This window comes from Diprion similis, chromosome 3 (assembly GCF_021155765.1).
Source record: "Diprion similis isolate iyDipSimi1 chromosome 3, iyDipSimi1.1, whole genome shotgun sequence".
In the NCBI taxonomy this organism is placed as follows: Eukaryota; Metazoa; Arthropoda; class Insecta; order Hymenoptera; family Diprionidae; genus Diprion; species Diprion similis.
This window is the reverse complement of record NC_060107.1, coordinates 8,877,993-8,901,478: the sequence shown is the minus strand read 5'-3', so window position 1 is coordinate 8,901,478 and position 23,486 is coordinate 8,877,993. Positions and strand designations below refer to the sequence as shown.

The window sequence follows — 23,486 nt, the reverse complement described above, 5'->3', positions numbered from 1 at the left end:
GAAATGTGAGAGTGTTAATTTGATTGAGAATAGCCGGGATTCGGTTGGTTTTCAGTTCATTTGCTGCCTCAACCCGGGAGATCAGAAAAGGAGAGGTCGAGAGGAGAGACGAGAAATAGAGAAAAAGGTGAGCTTGTCGGAAGGTGAATTAATTGACAGCTCAGGCTAAAAGCAGCCAATTAGTATAATTATGTTGATAAATTCAAATTTAATTGGCCCGGCTCTCTTGCGTCCCGCGGAGAATCGGAATTCTGGCATCTATCGCAAAGGCATAAGGTTCATCTCGTTGCCCGCCTCGTTTCTTACAGCATTACTTAATATACGTAATATAAAGCACAGAGGTATCCTACAGAGAACACATTAAAGCGCACGTGATGATATTCCAGATCCTTAAATTGTGTGCCTGTATGTCGATGGAGATAGTAGAAAAAAAACAATAGATAATAATAATTAACTAGAAATAATCAGCGTGGGAAAAATTACGATTTAAAAAAAAAAAAGATTTAACCGATTACTATGTTTCACGTAGCATCTGAAATTCTGATATATTTGCTTTGCGCGATACTTATGCACAGGTATGATGAAAATATTTCTATGATTTAATCAAGCGAGAAAAGAATTATTTTTTTTTCGAGAAATTTCAACTGCACTGGAAAGAGACGTTGAAAAAAAAAAAAAAAAAAAAAAAAAAAAACCATCACACTCGAGTAAAAATATGACGACATTGAAATGTCACTGTGTCAAATTTATACGATCAAAGTTGTAAATGGCTAAATAGCAAAAAGTTAATAATAAAATTGTAAGTATGAGAGAAATAAAAAGTAAATGAAATCGCCGTATTATTAGCCAAACGCCTGTCGTCACGCCTATAAGACGCGAAGCGATAAATATTTTTGACCGCAATAATTGAGCGATTACAAACGGAAATAAAAATAAAATAATAAAGTATAGAACTAACGTAACACGTCCTCGGCACGAGGACAATCTTCAGGCGGTAAAGATTTATTAATTTTTGTTTCAATCTTATCTTTAATTCACTTTATTTGAACAACGTTGATGCGTATAAGTATGACATGCGTGAAGATATGTTTTTTCGGAGAATCGCGGAGTAATAAAATTTGCAACTTGACGCGATTTTGCTTTCAACTATAAGGTACAGACGCGTCGAGTTACAACCAATGCGTTGATATTACATTATAAACCTGTTGCCTCGTATTTCGAGCTATACTGGAAAGCAGATTGAAAGAAACTAATTTTTTAGTGAAATTCCATCACGTTTAATCGAACGATGTTATTCATTTCTTTTTTTTCACTACGTACATACGAAAGCTGCCATTTTCCACGTCAATTTTTTCACACATTTCTCATCGTCTCGCTTAACTATATCGACCAGTGCAGGATCTTTGCAAAAAGATTTCATTTATACGTATAACTTATTAAATCATTCACTTGGCGTATGCAAGAAAATTTCATTCGACTCGATCAAACTTAATTAGTACCAATAAAATCGCATTTTGCGTATAATAGATGTTTTTTTCGGTTTACCGATTAGCTGAGGGACCAAATTGAATCCTAATCAATCAACAATGTAGGCTACATATTTCAGGATCGCTTACGGATAGTTGGACCAGAAGCCTAATTTCAATTTGCGCAAGATTTCTGAACCAGTTGATAAAATTATACGACTGAAACGAGCAGCGAAAATTATTCTCCAAATTTTGTGAAATAAAATCCGAGAAAATTTGGAAAAACTAGAGAATTAGAAAGCTTTCCAAAATATTCTTGGGTAAAACCTCACCCAAAAACAGTGACATTTGACTCGACAAAATTTCGCTATAAATTACAATTCGCCGTGTTAAATTTCGGGCATAAATCGTACGTATCGATATGTGAAAGCCTCGTGTTCAATTGTCATAATCGGAACTTACCAAGGGTGAATAGAAGGCCGAGCTGTCCATCCCGATGGTAGGATAAGGCCCCTGGTCGGTGGTGGAGGGCGTGGGCGTCGGGTAGGAGGAGTATGACGTCGCCGTCGGGGCCAGCCTTGGATAGGCCCCCAGGGCCAGTCGGGCCGCACTGTCGTACTGACAGGAGCAGACCGTCTGCCCGGTCACAGGATCCGTCATCATCGGTCGTCCGTTTTCGCAGCATCCTGTGCTGGTCCCCGTCGATCCACCGACCGGCGTCGTCGCTCCACCGGTTGTTCCGGGCCCGGCGCCCGTCGTCGTCGTTGCCGTCGATGACGGTGACAAGGCCCCGGGACTCAGGGCCCCGCCTGACGACATCGCTGGCGACGTCGCCGTGGTCGGTTGGCCACCGCTTACCAGGAGCTGAAACATAGATTGAAACATATATATTCGTTGCGGGCTTCCTTGTTTCACGTTTTAGGTTTAACATCGCTATGAAAAATTTCATTTTTTATAGTTGGTTTTAAAAATTTGGATAATTCAGTTCTCATATGGTTAACCTGTTATGAATTCAAATTTCTTTCCTGTCGTGATAATCTAGATATATAATGTTTCCGAAAAATGTAAAAAATGTTGAATTATAGCGATGAGTTTATTCGATTTTGTTTATTTTTTTACATATCTGTCATTTTGTTCATGGACATGAATTACACCGGGTATCAATTAACCCTTACGCCGCAGACTTGCTGAAACTATTCTGGGATAATCTTTTACTACGATATTTCAAGGCAAATCAGTTGTTTTCAGCAAAATGAAATTTCGAATATAACAAAAAAAGGAATTCATGAAACAACGACATTCCAGAAAATCTATCATTCTACTCAAAAAATCATAACTAACCCGATTTTCAATATTATTAGCTAAAAATTGACTGAGTAACGCTCAATTTTCTACGGTATTTCGTTATTTTTTATGTTTTCCACACAGAATTTACGGTGAAAATGTCGCGGGTTCATTTTGACCCCGGTGTACAGCGTGAGGGTTAATTTGGATCAAGCAGCTAAGAAGATTTAATAGCGCACACGCCGAAGAACCGCTTGTTAAAAAAAATCTTCGGCCATCGTTAACTTCAAGTCTGCACGTCATACCAAGTCAGCAATTACATAACATGGCCTTAAAAAATCGTATTAAATTCTCCGCGGCAATCTTTGATCAAACGAATATCTTTGATCATCCAAGTATATATTTGAGATCTTCTAGTTTCTTTTCTGGCGTTTTCTGGGTCGGTGCCATATTGTTGTCGGATTAAAAACACAAGCTTTTGTATTATGATCCTACGAATGCATAACATACCTACACAATCATCACCTTGTCAATAACTTTCAAAGAACAAACAAACAAACGAAAACTCAACGTCGATGGTATAGTGACTATAAATTTGTTTTTATCGTAATTAGTAAAAAAGAAAAAAAGGTAACTTCGCAGAGATGAAACCTGTCGGTCACTTATTACGATCATAAATTACTTGCGGTAATTGAAAAAATCGTTTGATATTATTTTTCCCCCGTTTTCATTTCAAGTATAATCTGAATATAAATCAGTGCATGCCGAGGGAAAAAAATTTATACTGTTGTAAAATTCCCAACGAAGATGACAATCTGTTTCGCTAATGTTCCACGAGAAAAAATGGCGCTACCTACGATACGTTTCGCACGTGGCATAAACAGGTCGCGGCGTTAAAATTCGAATAAAAAATAGATCGTTGATCTACGTCAGAGCTGGTTGCCCCAGGTTGACCATATTTAATGTCGGACAAAAATGAATATTCATGAAACTATCAGACCTGCACGAATTCTCGACTGACTAGACCATTTCGTAAACATATATGCTGGTTCATTTTTATGTCCTCTTTTAATTAATCTAATTCATCCGAACGCGCAAGGAACGTTACAACTTTATATTGGCAGTCTTCGACGTTATCGAGTACTCAAATTTATCCAATAACGAATGGCGATAAAGAAATCTATAAATTTTCCCACGACCAGCGCCAAATTGCCAATATGTTAATGATGCAAAACGAGCTTCACCATATAATAAACCTGAAACTAGCAGCCAGAGTTCGCAGTCAAACCCGTTAAATTTTGTGGGAATAAAAAAAAAATGCAGTTCCGTCTTATCCTCATGATTCTATGAAAGTATTTTGGATGCACAGTATTTCACAAAATTTTGATTTTCGAACTTCACTACCTTGTTCGAACGTACATTAGAACGTTTAGCTGCTGCCTAGAACCTCGTTAACGAATGACGATAAAAAATCTATTAATTTTCCCACGAGCAGCGCCAAATTACTGATATGCTAATGACGTAAAACGAGCTTCACCGTGATTTCCAAAATTATATTTATATCCAGAAAAACGTCGAACCTTAAAACGCGGTGAAACGCACGTGTAGAAATATTTCAGCAGAATATCGTGCACAATGTATCATAACTACACGTGTCTAACTATATGAAATAGCAAAAAGTAGCTCGCTGAGTACGAATAAGGGTTTATCTGCAGGTAAAACGGAAGCTCGACAATAAAGATATACACTGCAGTGAAACAGTGGCACGCAGTCCTAGGACAGAAGGTGCCTATTCAGTACTGATTTACTTGCCCTACACTCAACCCTGCATGCACAACCTGTGCCTCGTCCGAATAGATAACACTTAATTGTTGCATATCGGCAGGGCTCGGAACCTGCTACACAGTAGTTTAACGGCAGTTGTTAATTAGTGGAATGGCAAAAACCGGTACTTCGACGTGCCTGTAATTATTATATGAGTCTTGAGCGACAAGCAAGAAGAACTTACGCGTTACGGTGACGATGATTTGGGCTTAAGAAAAAAAGAATTTCTTCATTTCGTGAAGCAGGATCAACGACCAAAGGTTAGTTACGTTTCCCCCATGGATGCGTGTTTAACCTAGGTTTGTCGAATTTAACCTCTCATCATTTTTGTATCGCACTTCGATTCATTTTTTTGCGATATTGTATTGCAAGAGTTTTGCAAATTGAGTCAGTCACGATAATTTCGATCGTTTTTTAAGAAATAGAGGACTGATTTAGGCTCTAGGATTGCAGTTAGACGACTGTAACGTGATTTGATTTTTTAAATGGTCTCGATTTACTCCTAGGTTCGTTACTAGTTTAAAGGCTTGTATTTTCTACCCGTACGAAGATCTCGAAGTTTTTTTACAATTGCGAGGAGAAAAATTCCATTGATGATTTGTCAGTATTTTCTCGATAATTTATTAAGATATAATTTACTAACCTTGGAATGGTACACTTACTTTTTTTTTTACATCCAACTATACACTTGGGCACAAACGTATCCCGCAGGTTCGATCAAAATTATCATAGCCATGAATGGAGTAAAATTTTATTTTAAAATTCGAATAGTGTGTCAAAACTCGATCTGAAGGAGGAAAAAAAGATTTGAAATCACTGTGGGGTACAAACGTCCCCCAATGTACCATTCTAGCATTAAGATTGATGAAATTTCGATGTTATCGACTCGTCGTTGGTCTCCCATCCGGTTTTGTATAAACCCGACACTGCAGTATCGTGAAATTCACCGCGATATAATTAATCGTGTGAAAACGAGCTGGATGAATAGTTAGTTCAAAGGTTTGGAAGCCGCGCCCGAGTGTAATAAATTTCTCTATAGTGATGTTGCCATTGCAGAGGATGCGGAAAAGGACTCGATCCTTTCTGGCCTGGTAAAATAAAGGAAAAGGAAAAAGAAGAAATCGTAGAACAGCGAAACTCGTGAAAAAAATCACCACACCGAATGATGGAGATGAAAAAAAAACACATGAATAAATGCCTCGACTTTTACGCCCGTGTGTGGCGCGCACATTGGATTCTCACACACTGCCGCACCCCCGCTATTCATACCGAGCGAGAGAGAGAGAGAGCGAGAGCGAGAGAGATGACTCTGGACCTCTGCAGAGAGTTTCGGGATGGGTCCAGCCGCACACATGCGTAACACAGGCTCGAGTTTGTCCGTGAATGCGAGGTGAAATCGTAGTATCGGTGCATTGAAAGAGGGTTTGCGGAGTGTGAGTGAGGCTTTATGCATTCGCGGAGGCCGAGAGTGCTGGAGGGCCAATAGCCACGGTGAATATCAATTTTCGGCGCTTCTGCACCCCGAGGGCGAATAACCCCATTCATTCGGCAACGCGTAGATGCATGAGCCTTGGGGATGTTGATTATCCTCCCTAGTTGATATTTTTTCCCTAGAAAAATTTCCAAATGGACTAGTAATACGGCTCGACCTTTAGGTGATGACGATCGGCGTCATTTAGAACTTCAAATGATCTTTGATACTTCGTATAACCCCGAAAATCCTCTGAGTAACAAGCTTCGGCTAGAATCATCGGGTTTTGATGGTTTTTTTGTTTTTATGTCCGCCATATTGGATCCGTGATCTTGGATTTAGAAATTATCAAATTCTGACTTCAGATTTGTGATCAGAGACCCCAAAAACCATCCGTGGAACGAGATTCGGACCAGAATGTATATCGAGCTGAATACTGTGTGACTGAAAGGGTTGAGCACTTGGCGTTAAGTGCAAGGCTTTTGTTTCTCACAGCCGCGTAATTAACCCGCTATTATTATACTTCTCGCATTGTAAATCCTCGGAGTAACGTATCGCTGATCATTCCGGATCGAAAACCTCCGGATTGTATGCCACTCGATTTATAAAGCCGTCCTTTCATCTCTCGCAGCTCCTCTCGGTTTCGCTCAGACTGCAAACATCGGTGTAACTCGAGCTAATCCCACACCGCCATGTTTACTCAACAATTACCGGCTGAATCAGATCAACCGAGTGTGCGTGCGAAGAGTAAGACCTCACTTGGTGCAACAAGTCAATGGAAGAACTGCAACCTCAGAATTTCAATGCGCGAATTTTCTTCTTAACAGGATCAACTTTTGTAATCGATTTCATACTCGAAATTTCCTGAATATACCACTGAAATATTTTTTCTCAAAGTTAGAGCAGGAAGCTGTCGAGAAAAAAGTGGGAACCAAGATGGCGGCTGGCTGTAAAACCTCGAGTCAAAAATACGACAAGGATAATAATACTATGTGTGAAAATGCATACATGACGAACAAATATTTACGTCAGTTGAAACCGGATGTAAGATCTTGCGGAAGACTATCGGCTGATTTAGTGAGACAGACTGTACCGGACGTTTCGACTTCCTCTGTAACGTGAAACGCGCTGGGCATTGATTTTTGGCAAAAAATATTGTTGCAGGTGTTTTCTCGCGTGTCCAGAAGTTCTTCATTAGAGTAAAAGTGGGCGGTTCGAACCGCAAGATCGTGGGGGATTTGATGCGAATAATTAACGAATCACTTTTCAGGCGTGTGATACGAATCGCTCGATGTGGGCAGGGCGAATTAAACGAGAGCAAATCCGCTTCGAGTTGGACTGATTGCGAAATTAACCCGGCTGTATTGCAGAAATAGTCAGCGGTAATTCGGTTAAATCCAACCAGTATGAAACGTATTTCCGTTTTCATCGTGGAAGGAAATTGAAGAGGTGCGTGTATACGTGAGGATCATCCACACTCTTGCAGGTATCGATAAATTTCAGATACGACAGTGGGAACAATTTAAGGATAATTGAAACGAAGCGGAGTGTCTGCCACGTGTTATTTCAAATTCTATTGCCCTGAAACCGGTTGAGACGATTCAATTAATTTGCATTTACGATTCAAATGTATCCTATATACATCCACCTCATATTATATCCAAATAAAGTAGGTTCAGTCGTAAGTTGGCAACGTTTATCGCACGCTATATCATCCACGTGTATAATCGCTTGAAAAATCATGTTCGATGACTATAATAAAAAGTTATCGCATCGAGCCAGGGAAAATAGATTTGGACCTAATAGATGTACGAACAGCGTGATTAACTCGAAGTATTGAGCGGACTAAACGCGCTGCTGGTTTCAAGTAGGTATATAACGTTTAAAATCGCTCCAAAACTGGATTCCTTACTCCCGTTATGCGGTTACTTTCAACATATTAAGCGAATAATTAGAAAATTCAAGCGATCAATTGAATTTGCTAGGTACATGAGCGATTTGCATGTCTTAAAGTTATACGAGTTACGAAAATTGATTTAACATTGCGTTATAGAGCACTTACTTCTGGTTCTTAAGCCAAAACGTGCAGGATAAAAAAAGAAATGAAAAATTTGTGCAAAAGACGAATTTAACATCAAGTATCTAACATTATTTCAAAACAAGTACCTAATCCCAAAATAATTTGTTTTGTTCGGGTTTAAACCGATCCAAATTCCAAACGCACATCAAGAGTTCATACGAGTAGTTACGTTCCTTGACAAATCGTTTCTCAGTTTTCTCACCATAGTTTTAAGTGACGGGTATAACGAAGAGTTTTGTCAGTCAAGAGAGAGAGGTTTGAAGTCAGGGTGGCTTTTGGTTACCAAATGTGGTAACCACGAGCATTAATAAAAATAAAAATAAAACAAACAAACAAACAAACAAACAAACACACCGGGATCGTTGCAAGGGCGAATTGGTGGGTAGAACCTTCTTCCAAACCATAGAGCGCCTGCGCCAGCGTCCCCATCCTTTCACCCCCAGCCAGCGTGCTTGGCAAATGCCACTTTTACACCCTGACCGTGGCGCTGGCACACCGGGTCGTGCACTTTCAGTTCGGAGAACTTTTCCACCGCCTGCTGTTAGTCCGCGAACAATAAGAGCAAAGTTTGCGGTGCAATATCAACTTTTCGTAAGCGCGATGGCGCTCAAACATAGCCTACACATATATATACATATTATGTACGCGTATCTACGTTATACTGCAGCCTGAACATTATTCGGCAAAATTAGGTTCTGTAATATAATGCAAACGCATTTAGATAGAACGTTTGCAGGAATATTACACGTGGCACGTTCTATTCTTCTAGCTATTATAGATAATTCGATAAAACACTTGCTTTTTATTTCAGACACTCGACTTGCGGGCAACTACGATAGGAAATAGACCTCGTGACTATCGTTATCGTATACGCAACTGCGTCATTTGAAAACTAATCGATGTAGGCAGATGGATAAAGCAATTTTAATTGTATTCTAGGCTCAATTTTGAGCGGTTAAAAACTGTCATCAATTACATTCTACCGAATATTTGGATTCGGTTTCTACTTTTCTTTTGATCGTTGTTGAAAATAATCGATCCTGAATTTATTCTTCATATACGAAACGAAGCTTCGATTTTCCTTAACGCGGAATCAAGATTCCCGCGAAATCCGTAACGCACGGAAAATCGGCAAGTACCAAGTATTGATCTCCACGATGAGGCGTGATCAGATTATCAACAAAACCGACGTCCGGGTGAACATAGCTGCGTGCTTGAAACGTATATCACGTTTATAGTTATAGATAAATTACACCTATTCAACCGTGTAGGTATAATATATGATCAGATAGCCGGAGTGACGGTTTCGGATTAATTTTTTCACCGCAATGGCAAATCACGCCAGATAAATTTTTCCGTCCCCTCATTCCTGTGATGAATATAGTACGTCACACCGGACGGAGTATCACGCGATGATCAACGGACACTAATCGTCAGACGTGGCAGATCGTTCGAGCAAAACGTTATCGCCAAATTGACGATGAGCCGAGCGTCGTCATATTCGATGTTCGTCGATCTCAGAGAAGCGCCGCCGCGTGAAGACGGAGATGAATCTCAAAATGATTGGCCTACTTTCGGCTTTCGCCATTCAAGTTTGGATCGAAATTTACACCGTCGTCCCGCCAGCGACGGCCGACGGTTCAACGGGACAGGTGAGTCGTCGTTAAACGCGCGCCGCCAGAAAAACGATCCGAATGTCAAACTGCACGTGAAGTTATTAGGTCTACTGAATTTTTCACGGATGAACCCTCGTCCGGGTGAGAACATATATATTTCAGGAAAAAGCTTTACCGTCAATCCAAGTACACGCACGGTTTCACTTCGACAATTTGAATCACAATTAGCGTGCTGGCTGGTACATTTTGATCGTTATAAGTGTACAGCGGCAAAGTAGAGAGAGATAGAGATAGAGAGAGAGGTAAATGTATATGTGCAATTTGTGTTTACCTGCGAGGCCGACGGATATGAGTATCCGAACTGCGCGTAGGCGGACATAATCGTTGAATATGTGCAACCGGCAGGTCAGGTTACAATTAGTCCGAGTTATTTATAACTCGATGCTTTTGAACCACACAATTACAATTTATATTACTTCTTTTTTTTTTTTTTTATATACAATGATATAAAAAATATGATGTTTCCACCTGCACGCACTAATCACACTGTCACAATACCGGAGAATACCGTCTTCTCGTCGAAACGACGTACGTACCGATTGGACGAACAAATAATAAAATAATATATAACGAGGATAACAATACGACGTAACAACAACAAGGAGGAATCCGTCCTCCTTAATTCCAACTGGCAGTAGACGAGCGCTGCAGGCTGCAGATGAATATAAGAGCCGATCTCCAGATTATAGCCGTGGCTTTTCGTCGCAGAGATGATGTTTTCCGTTGGGTGGCCACATGCTGGTTCGGTCGCAGGCGAGGCCTCCCTTCACCTACGAAATTACAGCCCGTCTTCGAACCATCGATCGTGTTTGTACGTTTTATCACTTTAGTCCAAGCTGCGGAGCAACTGAAACCGCACAACGATTACCGCACGTTTGAGCGAACACACAACAACGGATGGTATAAGTCAGCCAGCGAGTGGTATGATAAAAAAAAAATTAAAAAAAAAAAAAAAAAATTTTGGATCGTCGAAACGATCGCCGAGTTCCATACGCGGTGGTTGTCGGTGCGTCGGATGAACGTAGCGTCGCAGAACAACGACGATAACAAAAACGAGGGTGAAAAAACAAAAAAAACAAAACCACCTCGCGAAAACAAAGGAAGGCTTAAAACGTGGAGGAACTAACTAGGATATTCACTGGGTCGTGGGACGGACAGTACGGACAATCGGACAGACGTGTAACAAGCGATTAGTTATAGACAGATAGAGTTCGTTCGTTCGTTCGTTCCGTCCCCTGCTCTCAAAGCCCTCCAGCCTGCGACTGACTCGCTTCCACCCACACCACTTCATCCGCTGCCACTCCACCACCACGTCCTGGTCCCCCCTCTGGCGACGAACGCCGAAAGCACCGGCCCCTTCCCGGGCGAAGTGGGCGCGGCCGATCTGCGCTGGCCAATCGGCGCGTGAGCGCGTGGTCACGTGGTGCGCAATGGGGGCGGAGTCGCGCCGCGCGATTGGATGAGAGCCTCGCTGGGGGGGCGTGGCGCTCGCTGGCCACGCCCACGGAAAACGGCACCTTCTTTTCTCTCCCTCTTCATCGGCCAAGGCGCACGGCTTCGCCGAAGCGAAGACCGGCCGCGGCTCTTCGTAAAACGACGACCCACACACCCCGCGCGGTGCGACGGCCCCTTCACTCCATCCACTTCACTCGACAGTAAACATCAACGGCAAACAAGGAGAAACGAGAATGTTTACGCGAGTCGACTCTTGTCAACTCGACGGCAAAGGACTTGAATCTCTGCCGTTTTCCTTTCTTCCTATATGTACATTCATCCTAACTCACTATTTTTTCTCGCACCGCTCCACGGATGCTGATGCTCCCTCCCTGCCTCGACCGATCCCTCAGACGACCTCCTTTCCGACCGATTCACTAAAAAATACCCATTTCTTTCGGCATGACATCGGTTTTCGTATACACACAGCATATATCTGCTCACGAACCTCCAACAGACCAGCAGCCTGGTCCGAGCTAGACTTCGAGGAACATTTTTTCTTCAATTTTAAAATTTGAAGATACGAAGAAAAAAAAATGCTAGAAAACGCTTCAACTGACCGGTCTCGAGGGTGTCCAAATTTACAAAACCTTCCGCGACATCGTCGCAATTCGTCGGTCACCAGTCAGTATACAGTGTAAGAAAAACACACTACCGACGACCCAATTTCAGACTCCTCGATCAGCGCGACGGAGGCCGTCGCTCAACGTCACGCACGCAACGAATAGCCGAGCTGCGTTGAGTTTGAAACGCGAGTTAGACGACGACGTATCTTTGACTTCTAGAACAATCGGAGGACTTGATTAAGACTTGTATCGTTGGCGGGTCATTCGGAAGGCGAAAGTAGGCATGGTGGGTCATAGAAACGGCGCCTTTGAAGAAGTTTATAATAATCAAGGTTTTTTATTTTTGTCGCAGGGCGGTAATAAGTATAATGAGAACGTGAGTTTCTAGCGCAGGTAGGTAATAACAAGCGATATTGCGTAGCCCGCACACCTTTGCTCAACGACAAATCCAGATATTATGTTATTGCCATGGTTATTAAGTCGCCTGGTTCACTCTCGCTTGGCGGTGATCAATCTCAATTCATAAATTGGAGTATAATTCTCCCCCGGTGTATTATACACACCCCCGTTCGCCTCCTTTCGCCCCCATCGCGGTTGTAGCGCCCAATGCTTCCGCGCACTTTCGGGTTGCCGGGCACCCCGTTCCACCTCGCAACCAACCACCGCCATTCGATAACAAAAGTGCTCATACCTGCCCATGACGGCGCGGGCGTTAACGACGAGCCTAGGATGATGGCTGGCACTTTGTTACCAGCTAGTTTCACCTTATTAACGACTGCGTGCACAGGTTCCCACTGAGCAACCCCTCCTTTTCACACGCATTTCCCTGCAAGTCCCCCATCTGGTTGTAGGTCCCCGCAGATTTTCCACGTACACCGCGTATCTGTCTATCCGCGAATCGTATCTTATGGAAATTCATTTTATAAGCATATAGCCGCAGGTAGTCTGGGCATTAAACGAGCGATCGTATTGTGTATACCTACGTATAACCTCTAATTAACGATGTAGCACGTAATTGCGAGCACTTATCTTGAATTTCTTAGTCGGCTAATCGGGTACACCTGTTTATACGCTGTGCAATCTGGCGTCGGGTATACCTACTCGCGTATTTAAATGCTCGTGCAAAAATAGTTATGGCAGGCTTAAGTGGCACCGCGGTTGAGATTGGAATACCGTATGTATGTATACGTGCGCGTACACATGTCTCTCGACATTATAACCCTGTCATTTATTTTTTTCGATTTTTCACGAGTCTCCTCTTTTTCGGTGGGTATCTTCTTCTTTTTCCCTTCTTTCACACACTCAACCTTCCGTCAGATCAAGAGGCCGTGCTCGTCCCGTCTCGGTGTAAATCTTGAAATAAACTCAACTTTACGAACTCGTATAAAGTAAACGAAGTGGGCCATAAACCTAGGGGAATTAGGTACTTTTTCTGTTCAGTTTATTTTCCTATATTTTCCATCCCGGCTAGTAATATACTTAACGTGTCCGCCCGCGGGCAAACGGACATGCTTAAAGAGAGGATACGACTCCTGCTTTCCCTTTGATTTACCATCGTTGCGAGTATATGCGCCGTCGCAACTTATATTTGTCACTCTGTACACACGTAAGAATAGCCACAGCTTGCATTTGTGTGAACGAACCGTAATCATCGAACGAAAACTCTTCAGGCCACCCTGAGCCGACTATTAATCCATAATCATTGACAAATTATAAGCAATTAGCGTGGATCGATATAAAGACGCACCGACGCGATCCAAGTGCATAAATTGGGTGAACTGAACGGATTCGACTGACAAAATTCAACATTTCGCAACAAACACGCTAATCGAAGCCACACCTTCGGTGAACATTGTGATTATGTAATACATCGTTGTTGAACCAAACCGCGCATAAAATCGTCCAGAATGAATTTACGACGTTTCCAGCAGGTTCATTCATGCCATGAGCCGACTACGATGATCTCGTTGACCACCGGAAGAAGGTCGAACCTTGCGGTGTGGCGACCACGCGACGTAGTGTGCTTCACTTGGGCTGATTGAACTGTCCCAGATAGAATTACCCTGGTAAATTTGCGAGGGTAAGATCTGAATGGAATGCCCCGGAGGCTTGCATGCCGAGGAACCCTGTCAGCTAGGTAGGTGCCTACTACCTACGTAGTGCCGAGTTTCCGGTGCAACTGGCGACTAAACCTCATGCCTCTAATAGGATTACCCGACAGATCCGTAAGTGCGCCCGGACTCCCAGGGCCAGATAAGGGCCCTTGCGGAAGGTACAAGCGCGGACGGTAAATAGGGTCTGCATGTCGACTGTGGATGTCCGGTTCCCGCAGACCACGAGCACGATGGTGTGGGTACCTGGACTTGGGGGCCTAGGATGGCAGAGGGATCGTCGAGTACCCGAGTATGATTTACGGCCCATCCAGTTGAACCAGCCCTAATAAACGCTGGGCGGTAGAGTGAAGCCGGTGCGGGTTGCGAGTCCACCGCTGACCTGTCAATCGCGCCCTCGTCCTAAACGGCCATTATACCACCCTCTGGATAATCCAGTTCTTTGCAAAACTGTTTTTCTTGCCCGTCAGAAAGTGACCGATGCCTGTTCCTCGAGACGATACCTGCACTGTGGATCGGCGTTGACTCCAGTCTGGCCTCGCTTATCGCTTCGCTCAGGAAGTAGTCACCGTTGTCAAAAGACAAAGTATTTCCTACTTAGCTTTCTCCAAAATTATCCATACCGATTACCATCTCACCCACGCTCGAACCTGCGGCACTATAGTTTGCTCTCTGATTTCTGACTTTGATTTATTGGAAGCGATATGGATCCCGGTCTCCGGATATGCCGCGTATTTTTACTTCGCAACGAAGTGCCTGTAAGTATCGATGCTGGAATAATGGAAGCATTAATTCGGGATTGCGCGTGATCAGTAATTGCAAAAATTATACCTAGTTGAGGTTTTACTCTTAGTTGAGTGAGCCCATCGTAAGTGCAAAGTCTGCCGGCGCTGAGAGTTCATCTCTGATATTTGTCAAGCGGTCAGGCATCTTGCCCAACGTCATAAAATCATCCAGTCCCACCTACGGATGCGCAAGATGGCTGTGAAGTCTGGTTTTACGGTAATTTAGGTTCCTGCGTCCTCCATGTTCGTACATGTCCATGTTCCTCAAGCAATATGGTAGCCAATGGGCTTTCGTGTTGCTTCACTTTTTCCTCTTAAAATAAACCAGTGCCGCAGCAAACCTTGTCGGTATACTCGTGGTACCTAGACTGCTCTCTTGGCAGGAAAAAATCATTTCCTATGACCAGCGAGGGCCATTGCCTTCACCACTTTGCACTGTGCAGGTAAGTCAGTCGGGTATATAGATACATAACCACACACGCACACTCTGGTGTTCCATTTCCACGGAAAAAGTGATGTAATATTCGAAGGAATTTTTACAGTGGCCTCTAAACGCTGCGTGACAAAGTCCACTGAAAGTCCGGTGATGAAAATTTTCTTCCCATACGCCAATATGAAAAATATTTCAACAAATCTGTATCATTTTCCATGTGTGAAAAAACAATGGTTCCTGGTTGTCCGATCCATTCGATAAATTGATAAAAGCTTTGAGGACACTTTTGGTGTTTATTACCGCTTGTTATTAACAAATCTTAATGTTGGGTCAGAACTATACACTTTTCACTGTGAATCGTTGCTGCCGCAATTGCAGCCTGTGCAGCTACACATACAAAGTTTGAAAACAGGTTCAAATTCTACTTCGAAACAACTTCTCAACGTATAATCTCCGTAGGTGACTATAAAGGTATGTGTCCGGTGATGCGGTCGTTTGCATGCCGAGTAAAAGTTAAACGATTATTCCACCATGGGACCGGAGCATCTCGTTACGATAAGGACACTTAATAAGATCCCCGGACAGTCCGTCTCTTGAAAGTCTCTCTCTGTTTTTCTCTTATGTCCTTCTCTCTCTCTCTCTCTCTCTCTCCTACTCCCTTTCTCTGTGTATTGCTATAATGTGTATCCTCAGGCTTAATTTCAATTTCCATCGATGGTGCCTGACTTACTGATCAAGTTTAACTGTTCACCCTTATTAAGATTTTACAATATCCTAACCTCGTCTGTTTATATATCTTTTACTACTTTGTTGATTTTATTTTTATTAATATTTTACTTCTATATCACCGGTGTTATTTTATTTGGTTTTATTTTATTGATTATTGATAAATTTGAAGAAAGTTTTTTTTTTCATTTTTATTTTTTTTTTTTGTTATTCTTTCCCTTTAATATTTTAATTTCTATCACTCTGCTATTGCATGCTGAATTCCATATTTTTGTTAAATTTTGCCTACCTACTAGGTTACTGTAGTTCTGACTCTTTTCTGTTACTTTCTAAGTACAGTTTGATCCTAACCTCTGCTCTTTTCTATTTAGCTTGTAAGTTTATTTATTTTCTGCTTATTGTGTTTATTATATCTGTACAATTCCTGCTCGAGGGGACCTGTCCCAGGACGAATAAACGCTTCTCTCTCTCTCTCTCTCTCTCTCTCTCTCTCTCGGTCTGTTTCGAGGCAGGTATGCACGCACTAAGTAAAGGTATCCATCCTTCCCTAGCTAGTCTTATCTCGTCTTCCGCCCTGTGTCGACTGTCATTTTTTTTTTGTTCCTTATTCTCAGGTTTTCTTTCCCTTGACCAGAATCCAGCGCAGGTTATACCGTCCTCCTCGTGTCTGGACACAAGGTTCACTGTTTACGAGGGCGGGGCCCGGGCCCCTCATCCGACAAAGTAACGCTCGTTTTGTTTATCCAAAAATTTGAAAATCTCACTCCTCGTGAAGTCACACCTGCACTCTGGGGTAAGTTAACTGGATTAACGATAACGGGGAGTGTAAGCTGCAATTGCCATAAAACTCTAATCTCCTGCTGCAAATTTCTTATCAACTTCCTTTGACCAAAATTGTCTCGCCACCACCGACCACAAGTCTCAGGCTCGACCAGGCTGCCTTGGAATCATTTTACGACCCCATGTTGAGAGAATTTTTCTAGGCATTCAGGATGAATCTCAGGTGAGCCATTGAGGAGGGGCTAATTTGAGCAATAAAAGGGTGTGAAGACCGCACCCTGCACCACTCGAGGATAAGACAAAAGAATATTGTTGAACGTAGCCGAGCGGCGGCGGCGGCAGCAGGAAATAAGAGGAAGGCGAACGAGCACCTTTCGGTGATCCTGAGCGAGCCGACGGCGGGCCGGAAACTCGGCCGGCGCCTCAGCTGGGAGTTTTATTGGACAGAAGTTCCCTCCGGTTCTCCTCCGAGACGCTCCTTCGCTGACGGTTCCTGAGCAAAGGCCGCCGGATCGGATCGGACGGGATCAGGGGGCCCAAAATGCGTCATGTACCCGCAGTAAAACCCCATTCCCATTCCGAGGGAACGAAACCGAACCAACGAGTCGGCCGACCCGGGTCGAATGAATGTCAACCGTAAACCTCGCGAGGCAGCACTAATTAGCCCGCCTGAAATAAACGCCACCGCTTTCCTCTTTTCTTCTCGGCGCCTCTGGGGGCCCAAAAGGTCCGTAGCGTTGGTGACATATGCGCGTTTTTTCACTCCCAATTTTGATGGGGCCATGACGTATGGCGCACCTCTAGAGATCCTGGCGCAGTCGTGAGACTTCCTGCGGGGACAGGTACTCGTTGTAATTACTAATTGATCGCGGGAACAGAGAGAAATTTAATCCGCTTTTTGCGAAGCTGGATTCCTGTGGTCATCCTGCCGCAAGAAATCTTCCTGTAAGTGAACGGATTATCCTCTGGGAATAGTAATTGAAGGAAAGTATCGCGAAATTGCAGAATAAACCGCAGGTTTTGCTTCGCTTTGCACGGCTAAGCCCGAGTATGACGATGGGTTTCGTAGTGGGTGAAGAACGTTCTCTTTGCGATAGGTTGTATTAGCCACTTTTCGCATGAAAATAATTCGAATAACAATGGCGTGCGACGTGAGAGATCGTGGCCTGCGGTGGATGACTGCGGATTCATATTTTTTATCCGTAAACATGCTGGATGATATTGAAAAACTAATCGAATACAGAGAAGAAATATATGTTTCAGAGATAAGAATGAAATGCGGAAAATGCAGAAAAAGAAAAAAGTGACGCGCGCAGTTTTAGCCTAACTTAATCTAGAACTACAACTAAATCTATAGCCACAGTTGTGGCGATAGAAAACGGTAGAAGAGGCAAGGGAGAGAAAGAGACAGAGTTCCAAATTGAAAATTAATGTGTAACTAAACGTTTTCCGATAATCGAACGGTGCTCCAATCACCGTCCGTTCTCCGATATAGTCTTGTCCGATCCAAAGTTTTTCTCTCCCACCTACAGTGGCTATAATCACGTAGTCGGAAATTTTACAATTCGAATAGTGGGAGAATGACGCGTGTAGCTCTTCACCTGAAACCCTATCACCAAATCTTTTCCCTTATGAGAAAAAGAGTAAAGGAAAAAGAATAAAACAATTACGAAAGAAGGAGTCGACGTGGAATTGAGAAACATCTGTAATTACCAACTATGCACCCAATTAGCGGTGTGTGCGGTGCGGATCGGAGGGAAAACTTTGGCCGTTTGAAGCCGGAATGAAGCATGCGGAGAGCCGGAGAGTTGACGCGCGCGTTTTCCCCGGACGGCAGATGTCTGTATCTAGCGGCGCCAACGGTATTTATAAATAAGTAACGCGTCAGTAGGTGTCCAACCGGGTAGAACGACGTCGACGGCATATAAAACCGAGTGGTGGGATATGGGTGGACGGATGTGTGCGAGTGGACGGTGCGCCGGTGTCTGGGAGCGAAGTTCTTGGTCTTCTCTGTCCCGCGTATAAAGTACTCAACGAAAATAATGCGACGCGTCTGTCCCGCAGGGGTAAAATGGAAATGCTTGGCAGCAGGCGGCGAAACCCTGCGGTTCGGAAAGCCAGTGGCGCCCCTGGAGCGAACCTCCGAACCCTCGAGACCCCCGGAGGCTGCAGTTTGCGTGATAACCACTGGAACCCCGTACGGCACCCCCCTCAACCCTGCAGCGTGTGCCAGTTTCGGGGACGAGAGGAACGCGGCGGGAGGTGATTGCGTCACTTTGCATCACCCTTCTTGCGCCCTCTTGCTCTAGGAATGACCAACCTTCGGTCTATTCTCAGATAGAAAAGACCATGATTTTATGGAACGAGGGCGAGCACGAACAGAATCTGGAAAAAGTATGCGCGTACCATTTTTCATTACGGTCACCATCCTTTGCAATCACTTTTGCTTTCTCGACTCACTAACTGACTTTTTTTATTCTCACTTTTTCCGCAAGTGCTACTAGTAGGTGAAGAAACTCTTGAAAAGTCGATACTCCAGAGGAGATAATCCTTGTTACCTTTAAGGCTCGGTAAGAAATTCAGGAGTTTATGGAACAAGGATGAAATAAGGCAAATTTTAATTCTGGAAAAATTACGGGTACTCGAGGTCACGGTGCCTATTTGCCCTTTTTCAGTAAACAGACCAAGCTTCACAAACATTGTCCAGAAGAGACGAACACTTCTGCTGTTTCTATTTACCGCAAGCTTCTGGTTATTCTTTCGAAACCAATTAGTGCCTCGAGCGTCACCTGGTCCAAGTTTACCTACAACTGCTACCAATGGGTGAACCAACACTTGGCAACCCAAAAGAAGCGAAGAATCGAATTGTTTTTACGTGGTCATCACCGGTTCTTATAATGGACGACGTTTCAGAAATTTATCAGCAAATAGTGTCGGAGCAGGGAACGTGATCTGCATGGGCCCACCCAATCGAAACTCGGTGCGTCGTCATCCAAAACACTGTATGGAAAACGTGCGCTGACTGTGAATATCGACATTTGAGCGTCGAAATTTCTACAAGATCTTGTTGTTTTCACCGCTCAATGTTAGTATTGACTTTCCTCCGCATTGTTAGGCTAATTCTCGCGGATTTTTAGTACCAAATTGCACGCACTGCGGTTATATTCGTGTGTTGAGCGCACAATCACGGGTTCACAAGGTGTAATAATCCCGGTATACAAAATGATGGTAAAACAAGGTAGGTAGTCGTCGATGGGCGGTGTCGTCGTTAGAGGCGCAACCCCCGTGAGTAGTGACACTTACGAGGTTGGCAGAGGTGGTACCTACCATAGACGATGAGTATCGGGGTATGTAACGTGCGATACGGGTTAGGAGAGTGGGACGAAGGGTGTGCCGATGGGCGTGTGTAACGTGGTTATGATAGAGGTACGAAGGTGAATACGGGTACCTACGCGTCCTTATCTTTAATCAGGTGCAAAACACGAGGCCTCGCACGAACCGCAGGCCTCGATGTCGGCTGTTACGTGCTCCTATAGGAAACGAATAATTATTGCAAACGCATCCATAATGCAACGTGCCTGCCCGGACGCCGGGACGCCGTCGGGACGCCCGGACGTCTGTTAGGTCCGAGACCTGGTACCCTGCGCACAACACTCTCGTGCAACGATGCTGTTTCTCAGAATGAAACCGTGCACCATGCCTAGGTGGTGGTGGTGGTGCTGGTGCTGCTGAAGCCGAAGACCTTATTACCTTATTATTCAGGTATATGCTCACCGAACATATCTCCATGTACTTTATTTACTCGCCGTGTTTGCGCTCAAATTAAATTAATGGTCTTCCCGCATATTATATACCTACCTCACCAGCTTCTCACAAACAGCGATTCGTTTGCACCCGGTCAAACCGCGTCTCAATTTACACACGCAATCCTACACATCATCCTCTTCTCATCCTCGATTCGCGATGCATTTCCTGGATCCCAAGGCTATCGCAAGTTTCCAAATCCCAAGCTCAATGGTATGATTAGAACAGTTATCCTGCATGTGTACAAGCTTTCATTACCAGTTGATATTGCATCTATTCAATTGTTCTGTGAATAATTACAAACGCAAAGCTAACGAAAGATCCAAAAATAAGGACGCCAGTCTATTCAGTGCTAAATTTCTATGAGCGCTTAACTCGTTGGGTCACGGATGAATAATTTAGAACAAGCTATAGATGGATCTATAAAATATGTGACGTGACGTTGAAAATCTAGATTATACGAGGGCACTGGTCTACCCTCCATTTCGTGTTTCGCAATCGTTTCATTATACCTGTCTGCCCGTTCAACGGGGGCTGAAGGTGTATAAATAATTAACCGATTTGTCGATGAGAATATAAAATTAACGGGTTGAACCAGCGTACTAATGCGGCAAAATTCAGGCATTATCCTCAGTCTCTGTACGTACAAACGGTGGCGATCGACGCAGACACTCAATGCAACGTCATCGTTATCCTTAATTTTGTCCAATGGTTTGGATTCGCGATAAAAACGGATCGCTCCTCGAAGCACACATTTCTGATAAATGACACATCATTATTCATCCGTGCAGGCTATCGTAACATTCCTTAAAGTCATAAAAATTGTAGGAACGACGTTACAGGTACCTAAACAACCCGTGTAACCGCAGACCTACCAATAACTGCAAAAAAGGTTGCGCCTAATGCTCGCATTCGCTGGTTACAAACGAGCCGCTCGATGAGGCAAAGGGACAGGACGAATAACCGAGGTTCACATTATGAACATACCGCCTCCTTACACGCGTGTACGGCGCAACCGTGATCGTGCCACAGTTCACGGGCTGCTCGAACGACTCGAGCGACTCGCGGAATGATAATGATCGGCGGAAGTGTTCGTGCTAAAATATGCAGATCCAGCTAAATTGCTGGGCGCAAAGGGCCGCGTACCAAGAGCTATTGGTCTGGGTACCTACGGGTCGGTGTGTATGGAGAGAGGTGCAGGGTAGGTGCAGCAAAGATCCCAGATCGAGTCGGGGTGGGCTTTGCATGGTCTGCGGATGGATGGATGGATGGATGGATGGATGGATGGATGGATGGATGACGGAGGAAATTCGCCTCTGTGAGCCGCGGTTTGCGTCACGCATCCATCGCGTATAACACGCGTGGGAAGCACTTGCTTGTTTTTAATCATTATTACTTTTTCATCGCATTATTATTGTTCTTATTATTATTATGATCATCATTTTGCTGTTGTTTTTTTAGATCGTTTTTACTCTCTTTTCATCGTCTTTTTGTTCAATTCTATCCCATCGGGTATAATGCCGAGGTATGCCTGTACTATACTGTACACCGCACTTCGCTTTTTACGATCCGTCGGCTGCGGACGGTGTATTAACCTCGTCTCCGACGTTTTAAAATGCTGCTACGAAAGCGCGGGTACCAACATGTTTGTTGCTATTTTAAGATCCGCTAAGGGATGTTGGAGAGAGACGGAAAACTGATCACTTGCAGAATCCGTCAAATCACAAGTCCAAAATTTGAATGTGAATATCACTTTCTTTTCTCATATTCCATACACCGTTTTGGATAATTTTTTTAACAGTGCAGTGTTTCTCCTCGTTCAAAAGTTGAAGTATTCGTAAAAATGAACGAGACGTCGATAATTATAATAAATACAGAATAAATGATAGCTTGTCAAATTTAAAAAAATATTATTATTATAATTTAAGAATGTATAAACCTAAGTCCGGATCCTGTTTATTAGTGTAAAAAAAAGCAATGAAACTCAGTTTTTCAATCGCATCCATAAATCGATGCTTGAACAAAAAGAACGATTCGATTTGTTGAAAATCCGAATCTCGAAAATTTTCATCAATATCAAGGAGAGTTTTCGAGGGTGAAAGCGACTATTCGTCGAGAAGTAGCTGCGGCGAGGGAGCTGAAAGCGAGGTTGATAAACGCCGGAGCAGAATTCCTGAAGCTCTAGTGTGTCCTATACGCTAATGAACTTAGTTACACGAAACAGCCATTAGGAGCTTCTCCGTGTGCCCCGGTAAACTTGAAACGATCCCTGCAAACGCGCGTGTCCCGTCTCCATACCGCACGCTTGTCGAAGTAGGTTATAATAGATATACGGGTACGCCTGATAAGTTAAAAATACTCATACGAATTGTGCATCTAACAAATGAGCGAGACGACGAATTGCAGCCGTGGATAGTCGACTCAATTGCAGAATCGAACAACCTGGAAGGCAGAAAAACGTGCCAATAATTGCAGACCTTGGCGACGAGGATACGCAGGTGTGTTCGGTAACGCGAGCGTGCGGAATTATCGTCATCGTCGTCGACGTGTGACGTATGTGTGTGTGTGTGTGTGTGTGTGTGTGGATGGGTATTGAGTGTGTAAGCGTGTGAGTAATACAGACAGAAGATTCGCATACGTGGGGGGAAATGTTATCCCGCCCACATTACTTCTGTTAACAAATACAACCGACTGGTTAACATATATTTATGATAATTTATTATGCTAACAAGCCTGAGGTATAGTATTATGTTTGCGTCAAAGATACAACAACAGCCACCGCACGCGCGTTTAAATGTCGTGCGTTACATTCCGGGTCACCAATCGTAACCTGCAGTGCTTAATTGTACCTATTTGAGTGTGGAACGAGCTTACATTCGTTAAAATTTCATCGAATAGGGAAGAAGAGAGTGGAATTTGAATTTGGACGAAACGTTCGCGACGAAACTATGTTTCTTTCCGAATTTCGGATCTTACTATATCGGTC

General features: G+C 43.6%; 1 protein-coding gene across 3 annotated transcripts in view; it reads right to left on the bottom strand.

Moving 5' to 3' along the window:
- The window catches only part of LOC124404284 (homeobox protein araucan-like), a 33,658-nt gene extending 22,975 nt beyond the window's left edge, over positions 1 to 10,683 (bottom strand). For all 3 annotated transcript variants that reach the window (XM_046878307.1, XM_046878306.1, XM_046878308.1), the window contains exons 1-2: positions 10,073 to 10,683; positions 1,929 to 2,330 (exon numbers count right to left, since the gene is read on the bottom strand). In XM_046878307.1, the coding sequence (XP_046734263.1) occupies positions 1,929 to 2,330; positions 10,073 to 10,120 (450 nt within the window). In that variant the 5' untranslated portion in view covers positions 10,121 to 10,683. The remainder of the gene's footprint in view (positions 1 to 1,928; positions 2,331 to 10,072) is intronic.
- Positions 10,684 to 23,486: the final 12,803 nt, after the last annotated feature.